This window comes from Rhinolophus sinicus, linkage group LG13 (assembly GCF_036562045.2).
Source record: "Rhinolophus sinicus isolate RSC01 linkage group LG13, ASM3656204v1, whole genome shotgun sequence".
NCBI classification, from domain to species: Eukaryota; Metazoa; Chordata; class Mammalia; order Chiroptera; family Rhinolophidae; genus Rhinolophus; species Rhinolophus sinicus.
In genome coordinates, this window is record NC_133762.1 from 29,709,158 (window position 1) to 29,727,126 (window position 17,969).

At 45.2% G+C, this 17,969-nt stretch overlaps 1 protein-coding gene across 5 annotated transcripts in view; it reads right to left on the reverse strand.

Annotated features, from left to right (window-relative positions):
• TOX2 (TOX high mobility group box family member 2) overlaps window positions 1–17,969 on the reverse strand; it is a 127,002-nt gene that overhangs the window by 45,695 nt on the left and 63,338 nt on the right. For 3 of the 5 annotated variants that reach the window (XM_019748740.2, XM_019748764.2, XM_074317665.1), the window contains one exon: window positions 10,231–10,476. The exons of the other annotated variants lie outside the window; for them this stretch is intronic. In XM_019748740.2, the coding sequence (XP_019604299.2) occupies window positions 10,231–10,476 (246 nt within the window). The remainder of the gene's footprint in view (window positions 1–10,230; window positions 10,477–17,969) is intronic. 5 annotated transcript variants of the gene reach the window in all.

Consider the following 17,969-nt stretch of genomic DNA (forward strand, 5'->3'; position numbering starts at 1 on the left):
GGAGCTTTAGTATTTAGATGAGTTTTATTTGTCTTGCTGCCTCCTATTAGGAAGACTCTGAGTTCTAAATGGACAAAGCCTCAAGATGAGAGAAAGAGCATCTGAGACTGACTTTTTATTATCCAGCCAGAGCAGAGGGAAAATGACTCCAATAGATCTCAAGTTTTATGTGCTCCAGACACTCCGCGGAGCCAGAGATGGCTTCTCAGCAATGTCGACGGTACATTAAAAGCTCATTTTCCCAAACATGGTACTGAATATGCAGTCGGAGGAAAGAGCTATTACACCGGGTAATATCGAAGCCGCAGCTGACGAATGTTGCCGTGATTTTTCCTGAATTCTCCCTCCTGACTCGGGAGCAGGTCTCAAAGGGAGAGGTACTCTGCCGAGCTTGGCTTCTTGCCCAGAATGGAAGTTAAATGTCTGGCCTTCGCACCCTTGGCGGGCAGAGGGTCAGGGCTCCCATCACCAAGGAGCCGAGCAGGGGGTTGAGAGCATAGGCACCAGGGGGCGCCTAAGCTATCATAAAACATCACAAACTGCTCTGCCAATCCCAGCAGAAGGGGTGGTGGTGACTGAGCCTGAACAGGCCAGTCCAGGCAAGTGTGAAGTTTCCTCCTTGCAGGCTTCTAGGCACAGCCCTAAGGTCACCACCTACAGGAAGCCGTCCCTGCTACCACTCTACTCTGAGCTCCTCAGTACTCACCTATTCCTTGTTCTAAGCTAGCATCTCACACTTCATGCTGTGGTTACTTATGAACGTGAATGACTTGACTCCGAGTCAGATAGATAAAGTGGGTCTCAACTCTGGCTCGCTCACTCCCTTGCTCATTTATTTACTTGTTCATTTGAAGACTGTACAGGTTAGATATTGAGTAGACAGGCTGAGGAATCAGCCTTCCTGGGTTCGAATCTTAGTGCCACCATGATAGTTGTGTAGCCAAGTGGTTTACCTCCCCATGCCTCTGTTTTCTCATCTGTGAAATGGGAACAATGATAGTATCTGCTTCTCAGGGTGAAGGATTAAATACGATACAAATATAAAGGGCTTACTTGGGTGCAAACACATACAAATGCTAAATAAATGTTATTCGCAGATTACAGGGGCAGATAATCCATCCATTCGTTTAGGAAAAGTTCACTGAGAGGATATGGGGTCAAACAAGATGTGGTCCTTGGTCTCCAAAGGTGAAGAGAAGGAAACTGTGACCACAGGGAGCATGGGCAGTGCTGCAAGGGGCTGGCCATAATGGTTGTATTCTTGGAGACACTTCACATCAGGGAGCTGCTAGCTCTTGCCTGGCATGAGGTTTGTGAGCTGAAATGAGACAGCCTGAGGGAGAGCCAAGAGGACACCAAGATCATGGCTGCTCTTACCTGTCCCTCTCCCCCAAGCTATGAGCACCCCAGGGCATCTTAAGACCTCCGTGGCTTAGGGAGTACTCTGCATGCAACCTCGATTCACCTGGGGAACGAGCACTGGCCTTGGAGTCAGAGGCCTGGGTTCAGATTCTAGCTCTACCCGTTTCCTTGCCGTGTGACCTTGGACAAGTCATTTCTCTTCTCCCATTCGTTCAGTCCATAAACAGACATTGAGATAATCTGCTAGCCAGGCCCTCTGCCAGAAACTGATGCCAGAAAAAGGCGTAAAGCACAGACCCAGCCTCCAGGCTGTCCCAGGCTGCGAGCACAGACAGGCCTCTGAAGGGACAGCCACCTATTGTCATGCATTCAGACTGATCCCACCTTTATTTAAGTTTCTGATTTACTGTTCATCTTTTTTTTTTTTTTGCAGTAATTTGGATTTTTAAAAATATTACGTGAAAATATTATTTACTTAGCTCACTGAGGTTTTGCGCATTCTCTTCAAGTTTGTGGTTAAGGCCAGTGCCTCACTTGCCTCTCACCCTGCTCCCAGCCCAGAGTACCCAGAGAGCCTTAGAGAAAAGAGGACTTCTGAACTGGGTCCTAACGCAGGAATAGGAGTTCACCAAGTGGACACGGGGGAAGAGCCTTTGAAGGAGAGGGAACAGCAGGCAGTGGTCAAGTGGGGGTGATTTTGGCCTCCAGGGGACATTTGACAATGACCGGAGACATTTTAAATTTTGATTTTGCCTGAGGGAGTGCTATTAGAGGCCATGAATAGTGGGTAGAGGCCGGGGATGCTGTTGGATATTGTACAACGCACAGGACAGCCCCCCACACCAGAGAATTATCCCACCCAGAATGTCGGCAGTGCTAAGCTAAGAAACCCTACATGAAAGCACAAACGTGTGAAACCTCATAGCATCCGGCTACCTTGGGATGATTCCTTAGCCTCTCTAAGCCTCAGTGTCTGAATCTGAAAAATGGGGATAATAACTGTCCCTATTTAAGCAGGCAGTTGAAAGGAGGCAAGGGCACCAAGTCTATACACAGCAGGTGCTCAATAAATGTCTATGTCCCCCTCCTTTGCCACTTTGAACACACTTCAAACTTTAGCGCAAACAGTTCTCAAAAGACACAGCATCCCTGAGTTGCAAAGAAAACTGGGACATGGAAAAGAATACATTTTGTTCTTTTCAGACCTTTCTCTGAGTGAAAACCATGAGTCTTATCTCTCAACAAACGTGAGCCTGTTCACAGAGCACTAGGCTCTGTGTGTCGGCTTATCACTGGCCTGAGTTTTAACAGGGAGTGAATTTTTATGACCGAGTTATAAACCTTTGCAAAAACCATTTTTAAACTAAAAAACGCTGACAGGTTCTTAACTACTATAGCTGCTAAATTAAGCATGAGGGGTGGGGTAAGGAGGGGAGTGTGAAAGAAAACAAAAGTGGCCCTAAAAGAGTTAGTGGAGGTAAAATAATGTTCATTAAAAATAGAAAAACAAACACACACAAAAAATCTTTTGTGTTCAACTTCACACTCGTACATCATAATGTTCCAGTAAAAGGCCATTTCCCCCTGAGATAATAAAAGAATTGAATTTTTCCTTATCGGTCATCTATTTTTCTAGCTGAAGCTATTACTCCCGCTCTGGGGTTGCTAGGCAACAAGAAATATTAATAGCAGCTTTTATTAGCTTAGCTTTTGCAGCCGAGTACCAGAATGAGAAAATGGGAAACATAAATGTGTTACATAAATCTTTCAACCTTTCAGAGCTGGTGTTAGTCTCTGTTTTCATAATGATTTATTGAAGTGATGGTTCATTTATGAGAAAAAGGAGTGCAGGATAAGAAAACGGAGCAGTCCCCTGCAGGAGTGTTTGAAAATAAATAATTATAGCAGGGGAGCAAAAGCTGTTTAAAGCCATTTTTCTGAGTTTTATAAAATGTAAAAAGACATATTTCTTTCGCTTACTGCCTCTGAAAAACGGCGGGGGAGGGAGTCTCATCCAGACTCTGCTGAATATAAAGAAACCTCTGGGCTCCTGGTTACCCCCATTTAGAACCCTCAGGGGCCCGTTTGGGAAATTAGCATCCCCACTCCTAACCCCAGAGGGAAATGAGACATGGCACCCAGGAAAAGTCCAAGCTGGAAGTGCCCTGTGGACCCCCTGCTTTTACCAAGACGGATCCTGCCCCTGGGTTATGCAGCCAAGAAGAGTTGGGTTTGGGACCCTCTCTTTTTTGGCAAGCAATGGAACTGTCACTTTGATATTGCTCTTAAGCTCTGAGCCCTGACTGAAGTCCTGGGGTGATTAACATGCCCGCCCCCTGCCCACACCCCCAGATGGGGCCCTCTCCCCACCTCAGCCACCTCAGTGTCTGATCCACCCCTGACACTCACCTCTTGGATCAGGCCCTTTCAGTGAGCCAGCCTGCCCACTGCCCCAAAATAGCCAGCCCCCGGCAGGTCAGGGGGGACAAACGTAGATATGACGCTGACGCCACCCAAACCCCATCAGTAAAATGGATAAATTAATAGAATAGCTTACATTTATTGAATGCCTTACATTTATTGTGTGCCAGGGCACTGGGCTGAGTACTTTTCCTACATCTGATCACTGAATCTTCATAAATTCCTATGAGGCAAGTAATATCACCTCCATTTTACAGATGAAGAAACTGAGGCTCAGGAGAGATTGCTCTGAGACACAGGGTATAGGATAACAAATGGTTTTGAACTTAGGTCAGCCTAACCCCAGAGCCCGCATTCCTAAGTACTATGTGATGCTACATGTCAAGAAAACAAACAAAAAAACACAAAAAAAACCCTAAAATCTATCACGATAGATTACAAATCGGCCAAAAATTCCTGCTCTGTCTGCCACATCCTTCCACTGTGACTCTGCCGTTTCTCTATTCAAGAGGTGGGGTCTATTTCTCTACCCCTTGTATCTGGGCTTGGCTATGTGACTTGGCTGATGGGACATTAGCAAATATGATGAAAGTAGAGGTTTGAAAGCACTTGCATGTTGGGCCCTCCCCTTTTTTGATGCTCTTGGAAACCCTGTGACCGCAGCCATGTGAATAAGCCCAGACCACCATGTGATCACAGACCTGTGGCTAAGTCACCCACATTGGCACCAACTGACATTGGGCCAACTGCCGAGATGCAAACAAGGCCATCCTACACCACACAGCCCCAGCCAAGCTGCGAGCTGACCCCAGAAGTGAGCCAAGCCAGTCCAGGTCAAAGACCTACCTACCTTGATGACCCACAGAATCATGAGAAATAGTAACAGTTAATTGTTTGCTTTAAGCCACGAAGTGTTGGGTGGTTTGTTACACAGCAAAAACTAACTGATACACTCATAAAAACAAAACAAAAAACAAATTATGCATTAAGAGCAATACAATGAATAGGTTGGACTGGGGGTGGGGGGTGTCTGCACTGCCCCCCAAAGGTTGGGAGGGTCTTTGGTCCCTTTACCTCAGACTTGGGAAGGGCTTCCCTGCATCTCAATTTGTCAGAATCAAACCAAGATAGACCAAGTCACCAGGAGGGAAGAGGGATGAGGCAGGGAAGGGAAGAGGAGAGAGACAGAGAGGAGATTGGAGGAGAAAAGTAGAGAACAAAAGAAGGGGATAGGTCTTAGGGGAGATATTAAAGACCGCCCAGAGTCAATAAACGGGCTCTGCCCCTAAGCTCTGAGCCCTGTCCCGAGGCTCCAAACCCTAACCCAGGGCTGCAAGCTCTCTCATGGGAACCATCTCTAAAGCACGGGCTGAAGTGGCAACTAAGGTATTGCCTACTCCCCTCCCCAACAGCCCATCCCAGGATATTAGCCTGGAAAGAGCCTTCACAAGGTGTGTGTGTGTGTCAGGGGGGAGGGGAGGGTCCCTGGGCCATGGCCCCTAGTCCTCTCCATGTGGGGAGGACTATTCCGGGCAAGATGCTTTAGGATAGGGACCTAAAGCACAAAGAATGTAAAACTACTAGGCCAGCACTTAGGATTTTGATCCAAGTTAATAAGCGTTGAACGTCCCAGGCCAATGGGATGTGTGGTAGTGGTAGTGGTGGGTCTGTCCAACCTCAAACCTATACACTTGTCCAGTGTTTCATGGCTCACAAAGCAATTATTCCTGTTTCCCTATTTGTGAGTTTGCCAGAGCTGGAATCCCAACTCCCATTCCATAGATGGGAAAACTGAGGCTGGGAGAGACGTGACTTGTCCAAGGTCCCAGAGAAAGCAAAAAAGAGTCAAAGTGGAAAGAGACTGCTTGAACGACAGCTGTGTACCCCGCCCCCCCTGCACTAATAACAGAGACCGGCACAAAGCTTCATGGCTTACCTCATTTGGCTTAGGGGAGCCCCGACATCCTGAATCACCAGAACCCATGGCTGGTGTGGGGAGAGCTTTGCCAGAACTCATTTCCCGTCAGAGCCCATGTCCACCTGCCCAGGGCTGTCCTAGGACTTTCTCTGGTCTTGCCAAAGGTGCAGGTTCCCTGGGAACTGGTCTGAGAGCATCAAGCTTTGTCCCTTCCCAGGGTAATTCCTCTCCTGGGTAAACCAGGACCCTAAGAGCGAACATTTCCCAAGGACGACTCCAAAATAAATTATTTCAGACTTACCAGAGGCTGCTTAATAAATTCCACTCTTCTAGTTTCTTTGGGTATTTTAGAAGCTGATTTATACATACAATATCTCTCTCAAAATGAGACAATCAACACAGGATAAAATTATTGAGTTATGAAAATAGGGGTCAGATGGAGGTGCAGTGCTTTAAATTAAACCGGCAAAATATATCTTTCATACTAAATTGACTCTTTTTGTCTTGGAAATGAATGTTTAATCAGTTAAGACGCTGAAATCGAGGGAGAAGCCTTAAGCATATTTAATTTTGTAAAAGGGGCCCAGTTCCAGTACTATACAGGATTCCGGAGAGCAGCCATACGTTTAAAGCAGAAGGGCTGACACCAGTGCATGTCAGGACCCCCCACCCCCGCCCCGGGGAGCTGGGGCAGACCAGAAGGAACTGGTGGCCTCTGGGATCAGAGCCACGGGGCTTGGCATTAAGGAGATGGCTGTCAAACGCTTTGGGCTCTCCAGGGACAGCATCCTTCACACATCCCAGTCTGTGCCAACAGCATCCGTGGCCATGGGGCATCATCCTCTATGCCACCTGTAACCCTGCAGCTGCTCCAGCCCTTGAGCACCTGGTAAAACTGAGGGGTGCATGGTAGGTGACAGAGCTGGCCTTGAATCCTGGTTTTGTTACTTAATAGCTGTGTGACATTCATTCATTCATTCATTCATTCATTCATTCATTCATGAAGTACTTGTAGAACCTACTACGTGTCAGGCCTTCCCTTCCTAAAGGTACCTCTTCTGGGCGCACATAGCACCATAGACCGATCTTATCAGAGCATTTACTAACATTTTCAGGAAAGGAGCCTTCACCTGTCTCTCCACCTGCACTAGGAGTTCTTCACAGGCATCTTGCAGATCCAGGGTTCAGAACAAGCCCTGGTACTTAGTTGGTGCTCAGTAAAGGCTGTTGCACAGATGGTCACTGTGGTAGATTAAAAAATGGCCCCCCAACGATATCAGGTTTTTATCCCTGGAACCTGCAAATGTTACTATATTTTGGGAGCAGTCTTTGCAGCCGTGATTAAGTTATGGCTCTTGAGATGGAGAGATTATCCTGAATTATCCCCAAATGATTATCCCCAAACGCCCAATAAATGCCATCACAAGCATCCTTATGAAAAAGGCAGAGGCAGATTTCTCTGACAGAAGAGAAGGCGATGTGAAGACAGGCAGAGAATAGCATGATGCGTCCACAAGCCAAGGACAGCCAACAACCCCTAAAAGCTAGAAGTAGCAGGGGACAGATTGTCCCCAGGGCTTCTGGAAGAAACTCACGCCTCCTGACGTGGGCCCAGTGATACTGACTTCAGTGTCTAGCGTCTGGTGCTGAGAGACACTTTCTGGTTGTTTTAAGCCCCCAAGTGTGGGGCGATTTCTTACAGCAACCACAGGAAACTAATGCAGTCACCTACCTGCGCTGAGCACCCATTTCCTCATGACAGACGTATCTGCCACACTCGCTTCTGGGGAGCGTTATGTGAGAGAACATTTGGAAAGCCCTCCGCATGGTGCTTCATACCTCACAGGTGATGACGCAATTTCCAGCATCCCCCACATAACATGCACATCCAGACACACACAGACACACACCTGCATCCGGCAGCTCAGACAAATTTTAAAAATTTGCCTTTAAGGGCAAATTTGTCTTTGTGTCTCTTCACCAAGATAGTCCCGATGGATGGACATGATCTTATCTGGTTTCCCAGTTGGTCCGGTAGCCCTTCCCTGGGTAAAACCATTTGGCTTATCTTTCATTATAGAACGAGGGAATATAAAACACAGCGGGCCCTTGAAAACTCTGACTAGTGAAAGAATTAAAGCTATCTGAATTTGTGAAGCATCTTTAACATGAGTTCATTTTAAAGAAATCTGGAAAATGACTGCAAAGTGCCTATTTGGACTGAGCCCAATAAAAGCATTTCCTAGAAGGAGCAGTTGGGCGGGAGGTGGGGGGTCACCTTTGATAAACAGATAACATCCTTTGCAATTATCAGACCTATTATAACAAGTTGGCCCTAAAAGTTACCTGAGAGTCTCCGTTATCTGTTCCTTCAGCTAAATGAGACTTAACTAAAAAATACTGCCATTTGGTTACAGTGGGAATTCATTTTTATTACTAATAATAACAGTCGCAAATATTCCCCGACTGTTTACTCAGTGCCAGATATTTGCGAAGACTTTACATATATTATCTGATACACTTCACCACGACCTGGACGTGGGTGCTGTTATGATTCCAAGACAAGGGAACTGAAGCTTGAGAGCTGGAGCCGTGATCTAAGGCAGGTCCGAGGGACGCCAGCGCCCACACCCTGACCACTGCACCACACGGTCACCGCTCATCACCAGCACCAAAGGCCAGTCAAGCCCTGGCTTGTGTTAGCATAAATCACAAACTGCGACAGACAGTCTGTTGGAGGGACGCTTTCATTAGGAAAGCAGCCGGGCAAGCAGCTAAGGTATAAGCATTCTAACAAAGTGGAATTAAAACCATATGCTGTGGTGTCTGCTGCAGAGAGAAGAGGAAGCTGAGGGTCTGCATTATTGATGGACTCAGAGAAAAGTATCCCTCAAGAAATGGAGCGTCAACTTCCATTTGAGCTCTTTAGTCTGACCCTGAACATCATAAAATGCGGCTCAACGGCGGACTTCCTCCCCGCCCCACCTCTCCTTTTATGTCTCACCTAGCTTAAAAAAAAAAAAAAAAGTGATGTAGCTTACAAAAATGTATAGAATATACCAGATTTTTTTTTAAGCAAGGTAATTTGGTGGTGATAAGAGAAAACAATAAACAAATAAAATGCAGTCAAGATTATTAGATTATCGACTGTATCCTGTAGGTCCCAGCATCTGCTGGAATTGGGCCACAAATTTGGCTGTGGCCTCTGAACAGTGTCTGCAGAGAGAAACAGGACCCACTCAACATCACGTAATCCTTATAGGAAGTAAACACAGCGGCACCTCCTCCCCTTCCACGGGCGTGTCTGTGACCCAAGCTAACAAAATGGAGAACTGATTCGTCCTGGACACCGCGGTTGGTCCAGCCATGCTCCATCATGGTCCTTCCTGGAAGACCAAAACTGCCACCCGCCAGAGACAGCAGGGAAGGTGTTGGCTGCCACTAGCCATCATGCCTGCTGTGTGAAAATGGGGATGGGACAGGGACGTCCTGGATCCAGCCGTGTCTGAAACCCTTTGTCCACTCGTGGGCATTGCAATCTTTTTGGCTTAAGCTAATTTCAGTTTGGTTCCTATCACTTAGGAATGAACTTAGAATTCTGACTAGTATATATTAACTGTGAGTAAAAAAAAAAAAAAGCAAAAATAAATCACAGATATTGGGGAGAAGTACTAGAACTCCCTTAAGAAGCTTTGTCTATTATACAAAAAAAAAAAAAAAAAAAGGTCTGATTGTTCACATCAGCCATTTATGCTAAAAAACAAATCATACCTCTCCTTAGCATGGGACTCAGAACCCTTAAAATCCAGGATCTTTTCTTCCTCCTTGGCTCCAGGTCCTTCCTCTCCAGTTTGATAAAAAGAATAAACCACATCCCGTTCCCAAGTCTGACAGGAGCCTCCTGCCTCCTGTATTTGTTCCCCCAGCCTACAAGGTCCTTCCCTGCCCTCATCTGCCTGCCAAATCTTTACCTAAACTGCAAACTTTCACTCAGGAATCCCCCTCGTCCCTGGCAGCTTAAACAAGACATGCTATTTTAAAAATAAATATGATTCTATTTATATGAAATGTCCAGAATAGGCAAATATACAGAGACAGAAAGTAGATTAGTGGTTGCCTAGGGTCGGTGTGTGGGGGGGTTGGGAACGATGACTAAAGGGTACAGAGTGTCTTTTTGGGGTGATGACCATGTTCTGAAATAAGAGCATACTGATGGTCACACACCACTCTGTGAATATCCTAAAAGATACTGAGTTGTAAACGTTACCTGGGTGAATTGTACGGCATAGGAATTAGGTCAATACTAAAACAAACAACACCAAGATATTATACACAGAGCTCTGGAAGTCAGCAGTGTGAAGACATCAACTTCCCTCCATCCCCATGCTCTGCAGACTCCCAGGTGAGCCACGGATCCCAGACCCTGCCCACGAGCAGAGGGTCCTCATCAAGACATTTGCCTTCCACTCCCCTCTGACACCCCTTCCCTCCGTAACAGGCAGGACCCACGGTGGGCGACCAGGACTCACCGTGGGCAGCTGTCCCGACAGCAGGTGGCTGTCCTGGGCCAGCATGTTGGACACCATGATAGCCGGGAGGTCCATGGCCTGGTAGGAGTAGGCAGGGAGCAGTCCGTTGGGTGCCAGGCTGTGGCACAGCGAGTGGTAGCTGGCTTCGTGGTCCCCCAAGTGCAGGAGGGGTGGTTCCGGGAGGTTGGGAGGGGTTATCGGGGGGATCTCATAGTCTTCGTGGCTCTCGTTCTGGCTATTGTAGGTCTAAAACATCAAAAGGGCATGTTGTCAGGGGTCAGTGTCCTATAAATGCCCCAGGCCACCAATCATAGCAACAACCAAGGGATAACAACCGCGTGGCAAAGGAAAAGAGAAGGGACGATCCCTCTGCATGGCAGACGGTCTCAAAAATGGCCCCTGATCTGGTCAGACTCCTGTCCCATCCCCAAATGGGGGCTTCCCCCCACTAGAGGGTCTGTATACAAACACCTGCCCTCCTGGAGAAGGGCGGGCTCCTGTCCACCTGTTTTCCCACCAGATACGGCCACGACAGCCCACCATGAATCCATCTCCCCACACCCACCCATCTTACAGATGGAAGAACTACTCAGATCCGAGAAGGAAGGCAAGTCATCCAAGGTTAACAGAACAGTTGGGAACAGAATGCAGTGTCCTGCCTCCCTGCCTGGTGGCTTTCCAGGGCAGCTGAACGGCTTTCTCGTATGAACTCCCAACACCCAAGCGCAATCACTTCCTCTCCTGGTCTTTGTCCTCTGGGTAAATGGTACAAACATTCCCCTAGGGGCATAAGCCAGGAGACATACTAGAAACCTTTCTTTCTCATATTTATTAATTTTTCCCACCTCAGTGCCCTGACCAGGAGGCTCCAATACAATGCTGAATAGAAATGGTGAGCATTCCCTCTGCGGGAATCCTCTGCCCCCCACACGCTTCCCCTTCATCTGGCTCATTCCTACTCACCCCTCAGCAATAGGTGTGGTTTAAATGTCTCCCCTGGTACTCTCTAGAGTGACTAGATCCCGTTAGACACCCCCGGTTACCTTGCATTTCTCCTTGGAAGTACTCATTGACCTTGCACTTAACTAAATTCTTGTATAATTATTTGTTTAATGTTTAATGTGAATTCTGCTAGGATGGCCCTTGTATGTCCCGTTTTCTAGAACATGGCACAAAGTAAGAGCTCAAAAATAAATAGTTGAATGGATGGATGAGCTGGGCCCTAGGGCAGACGCCATAAGCAGCATCTCAGCCTCTCACTCAACTTTGGTGACTGCCCTGGAGATGGGGGTGAGGGTTCCCATTGTTCAGGAGGCAGTGTGGTGCAAGTGGTTAAGCGTCAGAGAGCCTGGGTTTGAATTCTGGCTCTTCCCTGTACGAGCTGTGTGACTTTGGGCACACTACTTAACCTGTCTGTGCCTGTTTCTTCACATGTAAAAAAAGGGTAATAACAATACATATACAGAATTGCTATAAAGGGTAAATGAATCAATACGTGCAAATTGCTCAGGACACTGCCTGGCACACAGCCAGCGCTCTCGGTGTTGGTGGTAATTGCTGTCGTCGTTATCTTTGCTGGGAGTTTCGGAGACATTAATGAACTTCCCCAAGGGCACAGAGCAAGCCAACAGCAGCTCATGCACTCGGTATCCTCACTCATTTTCCCCACTGTGAATGTTCCTAACTCCTCACAACACAGACCTGTGCCCTGTGGGTTGATGTCTGTCTTCAGCCTGACCCCCGAGACGGGCTGGGGGCTGATTGCCTTTAGATGGGACTCAGTCATGGGCATCCTATCACCCCAGAAAGCAGACTCCCAGGAAACCTCCTTCAGACCCTTGCGCATCCTACAGCAAGACTCGCCTCCTCTCTTTGCCCCGCCCCCCTCAGCCCATTGGCTGCGCTCTCCCCGTAGTATCATTCCCTCCTGAAATTATTTCTGATTCTTTGTTTACCTTCTGCTTGTATCCCCTCCCCCCAGACCCCAGGCTCCAGGAGGGCACGGGTTAAGGCTGTCTTGTCACCAATGCCTGGCACATAGTAGGTATTCAGTTAGAAAGTGATGAATGAGCATATGAAATGGGGGAATGTGCCAGGCTTTAGCTTTAGACTTTACCTAGCTGTCTCCACATCTGTCCCTCCTGATAGACCATAAGCCCCTCAGTCACCTATGGTTCATGTCAGTCAACAGCCTCCTTCTTCTCTGCTCCCCCCACCCCAGCACCCAGAACAGGTGCTGACACATAGCTTGCGCCAACTGAATGCTAAATGACTACACAAGTCCATTCCTTTCACTTAAAAACCCAAACCTCAACACACTGGAACCAGCCCAAACAACCAGAAGCCTTTTGCAAAAATAAGCATATGTTGTATCAAAATATTGGAATAACACAATTATGACAATTCATTTAAAGAGGCAATTAGCACACTTAAAAATAACTAAATATGCAAACACGTACATGCCTCCTTTCGCATGCAGTCAAATCCTAAGTGCATGACACCTGAATACCAGCCCATTCTGCTATTAATTCATACTTGAGCACCTACTGTGTGCCAGGCACTGGACCCAGCTTTTCCACACACATTCTCCATTTAATCCCTATGAGTTCTGCAAAGAAGTGACTATTTTTGCAGACAAAGAAGATGAAGCTTAGAGAGTGGAGGCGTCACATAGTTAGTAAATCTTGGGTGGGATTCAATCCCAGGTCTTGTGACTCTGAATCCAGCATTTCCCACTCTGGGTCACAGGCTTCCCCTAAGTAAGAGATGGGGCTCTCAATGGTACCTAAATTTGCTCTCTGGCACCAGTGTCCTCATGAGAATGCAGAAAGACATGCCAAGTTGTAAGAGCTCTAGAAGCTAAAAGTATTAGCAAAACCTTACAGGGAAACTTCTGGAAAGAGGTGTCCCTTCCTCTCCACCTATTCTCTCTCAAACCTACTCCAATCACCCACCATCCACCAAATAACCTCTGTTACTAAATCCCACCATCCACCAAATAACCTCTGTTACTAAATCCAGTGGTCAGAGAGCAGTTCTCATCTGACCACCTTGACCTTCTCAGCAGCATTTGACATAGTTGACCAACTCCCTCCTCCTGGGAATAAATTTCTTCACTTGCTTTTGGAACACCACAGATTTTGGTCTTCCTAAATCCCAGGCCATGTCTCCTCCATGTCCTTTGCTGGTTCCCATTCTTTTCCCCAACCTATGAATGGTGATGTGTCACAGAGCTCAGATTCCAAACGTCTTCTCGGAACACACTCATTCCTTTGTGATGTCATCCACACCTGAGGCTTTAAATACCATCTATCTGCCGCTGACTCCCCAGCTCCTGTCTCCAGCCCTGACCTCTCCCCTGAACTACAGATTCCTATAGCCCACTGTTCCTTGAAACCCCTGTTTTAAGAGACATCTCAAACTTCACCTGTCCAAAAGAGAACCTGTCCATCCACGGGCTTCTCCTCCTCAACGAATGACAAGTCAGCCTTCCAGCTGCTTAGGCCAAATGCCTTGGAACTCGCCTTGACTCTTCTCTTTCTCGGACATCCTACCCGAAATCTGTCAGGAAATCCTACGGGCTCCACATTCAGAATAAATGCAAGACGTGACCACTGTGGTCCAAGCCATCAACCTCTTTACCCTGGATGATTGCAGGAGCCACCTGCCTGTTTTCCCTGCCTCCACCCTTGCTGTGGTCTCTTCTCACTCAGGGGCCAGTATTACCTGCTGAAGTGTAAGATCACGGCACCCCTCTGCTCACCACCCTCCAGTGGTCCCCTTCTCACTTAGAGTAAGAACATCATCCTTACAATGGCTACATGAACTAGTTCCCCTCCTCCCACCTCCGTCCCTCTCACCTCCTAGACATCATCTCCTACTGCTCTCTCTGTTCATGCCACTCGGGCCACACTAGGCATGCTTCCGCCTCAGAGGCTTTGAAATGGCTGTTCCCTCTCTCTAGAGCAGGTTTCTCTCAAATATTCACACAGCTCATTCCTTTGCCCCTTCCACTCCCCGTCCCCCGTCTTGACTCAGACAACCCCTTCTCAATGACATCTACCCCACTGCTCAATTGAACATCGCAAACCCTTGGCCATACCCTTTTGTTTCCTTCTTGTCACTTATCACCTTCTAACATCCTGTACCTTTTGTCGATTCATTGTGTTTATTAATTATTACCCGTCTCACCTTACTAGAATGTCAGCTCCATGAAGGAGGGTTTCCACCTGGTTTGTTCACTGCTGTAACCCCCGTTTCTTCAACAGTGCCTGGCATATAACAAGTGCTCAAAAAGTCTTTGATGAATAAATGAACGAACGAATGAACGAACCAACGAGCAAATGATCTATCTACTCACCAAATGCCAGAAGAAAAGTGGTAAGAAAATGAACGGATTGACAGACCATGAAGATTCCCCCTTCTAGAGCAGGCTTACTCTTGGCTCTGACCCAAAGGTAAGACACAGGCTGTTTGAATCAGTCCAGCATTACCCCCTTCTTGGAACTGGTGCATGAAAAACCATAACTGACTGTCCTTCTCAGGGAGTGAGTTGTGAGGAGGGGGCATGGAGGCAAATGGCAGGGCCAGGAAGTGGGGAGGGGGGTACCAACACTCAAGGAGGTACAGCTCCCGTATCATGCAGAGATGGATGATGAGGTTGCCAGAATCACCTTGGTTTTCAACCCCTCCATTTGTGCTTCTCTTCCCAAATCAACTAAGGGATGGGAACTCAGAGCAAAGCAGTATGGCTGGGCTAAAAGGGGCATCCAGAGGAGGCTGTGAGGTTTTTCCTGCACCAATTCCAGGAAGGGAAGAATGCTGGAGTGATACAAACGACCTGTGACTTTCCCCTTGGGTCAGAGAAGGGTAAGCCTTCTCCTGGAATTCCTAGGAGGAAGGGTCTTAAGATACTGAAGGCAATGACTCCTCTAGGCAGGGGAGTAAATGGGCAAAGGGGAGGGAGTGGACAGGAAGGAATCTAAGAACACCCAATGGACCTGTTGCAAGGATAAGCTTATGTTCCAGGAATTATCAGAATAAACTCATTCATGTACCACAATAAAATAAAACGACAAAGAAATTGAAAAGTCCACCATAGGAAGTAAGATATATATATATATATATATATATATATATATATATATATATATCTTATAAACTATATATTTATATTAATCTTAATTTATTACAAGATTAATATAAATATATTTACGCAAGACTTATAATTAATCTTAATAATATATATATATTTATATGTATAAAATATATATATTATAAATAATCCTTTCTGAAATAAGTACTCAAATCTTGAACCCAGAAAATGAAAAGTAAACCCAAGAAAGAGATTCTAGGAATGGTAAGCTGAAAAACCACTACAGTTATTCAAAATAGCTGTCCATAAGGTGACTGCAGGATTTAATGTGACAATTTCATAAGGATTCCTAAAATAGAAGAGGGATAGGACTATAAAACTAATAATGATCACAAACTAAGAATCTGGAGGACTTCAGCTAGAATCTGTGTCTTTCTTAAAGGAGGAAATTCCAGATACTGATCAGTTATTTATGTTGCAAGGAAAATATAAGTTTAAATTTATTTTTTATAATTTCCTAAAATTTATTAAGGTAAAATTTACATAACATAAATTTTGCCATTTTAAAATGAACCTTTCAGTACATTCACAATGTTTTACAACCACTACTTTGATCTAATTCCAAACCATCTTCATCACTCCGAAAGGAAACCCCGTACCCATTAAGCAATTTCTCCCTAGTCCCTTGCCCCCTCCCCCAACCACCAATCTTCATTCTGTCTCTGGATTTACCTAATCTGGATAGTTTACCTATTTGGGATACAAATGGAACCATACAATATGTGACCTTTTGTGTCTGGCTTCTTCGTTTAGCATAATGTTTCCAAGGTTCACCCTTGCTGTAGCATGTATCAGTACTTCCTTCCTTTTTATGGCCAAATAATATTCCATTGTATGGATATACCACAATTTGCTTATTCATTCATGTACTTATGGACATCTGAGCTGTTTCCATCTTTTGGCTATTGTGAATAGTGCTGCTTTGAACAAGTCTGTACAAACATTTATTGATGTTCCTGTTTTCAATTCTTTTGGGTATATAACTAGGAGTGGAATTGCTGAGTTATGTGGTAATTGTACATTGAATTTTTGGGGGAACCGTCAAACATTTCCACAGTGGCTGCACATTTCATTCTCGCCAGCAATGTATGAGTGTTCCAATGTCTCCACATCCTCGCAGCCAACATTCAGGTTCCATTGTTTTCATTATAGCCATCCCAGTGGGTATGAGGTGGGATCTTATTGAGTTTGCATTTCCCTAATGACTAATGATACTGAGTGTCTTTTAATATTTCTTGGCCATTTGCATATCTTCTTTAGAGAAATTTCTATTCAAGTGTTTTGCCCATTTTTAAACTGGGTTGTTTATCTTTTTGTAAGAACTTATATGTTCTAATACTAGATCCTTATAAGATAGAGGATTTGCAGATATTGCTCTCCCATCCTGTAGGCTGTATTCTTACTTTCTTGATAATGTCCTTTGATGCACAAAAGTTTTTAATTTTGATGAAGTCCAGTTCATCTATTTCTCTTTTGTTATTCATGCTTTTGATGTCATATCTAAGATCCATAGCCAAATCCAAGGTCAGGAGGAATTACCCTTATGTTTTCTTCAAAGAACTTATGGGTAAGCCCTGAGACTTAGGTCATGGATCCATTTTGAATTAACTTTTGTATATGGCATGAGGTCTTGTCTAACTTCATGGTTTTGCATGTGGCTATCCAGTTGTCCAAGAACTATTGGATAAAGAGACCGTTCTTTCCCCATGGGTGGTCTTAGCACCTTTGTCAAAAATCAACTGGCCATAGATATAGAGGTTTACTTCTGGATTCTTAATTGTATTTCCTTGGAATTGGTCTAAATGTCTATCTCTATGCCAGTACCACACTATTTTGACTGCTATAGCTCTGTAGAAATTCTGTAGTGTGAGTTGTCCAACTTTGCTCTTCTGTTCAAAATTATTTTTGTTATTCAAGGCTCCTTACAATTCCAAATGAATCTCAGGATCAGCTATTCCATTTCTGCCCAAAAAGGATGCTGGGAATTTGATAGAAATTGCATTGAATACGTAGATCACTTGGGTCATGTTACCAGCTTACCAACAGTAAGTCTTCCAATCCACAAACACGGATGTCTTTCCATTTATTTAGGTCTTCTTTGATTTCAGTCATACTTTGTGGTTTTCAGTGTTCCAGGCTTTTACCTCCTCAGTTAAATTTGTTCCTACATATTTTATGCTTTTGGATGCTATAACATATGGGGTTGTTTTCTTAGTTTCCTTTTGGATTGGTCATTGCTGATATATATAAACACAAGTGATTTTTGTGTATTGATCTTACACCCTGAAACTTTGCTGAATTCATTTCTTAGCTATTTGTTATAATTTTAAGGAAAAGCAGAAATTCCACATCATTGGAGGGACAAAAAAAGAAAAAAAGAAAATAGAACCTGATCAATCTGAAAAGACAAAAAGAAAATAGAAATGACCTATGAAACATGATAATAAAGAACCTTCATAAAATGACAGTACGAAGACTAAACATTAGTATTACAATAAATATTAATGATTTCAATTCCCTTATTAAAAGATAAAATTAATATTTTGATGAAAATAAATGAATACAGCATATGGCATTTATAATA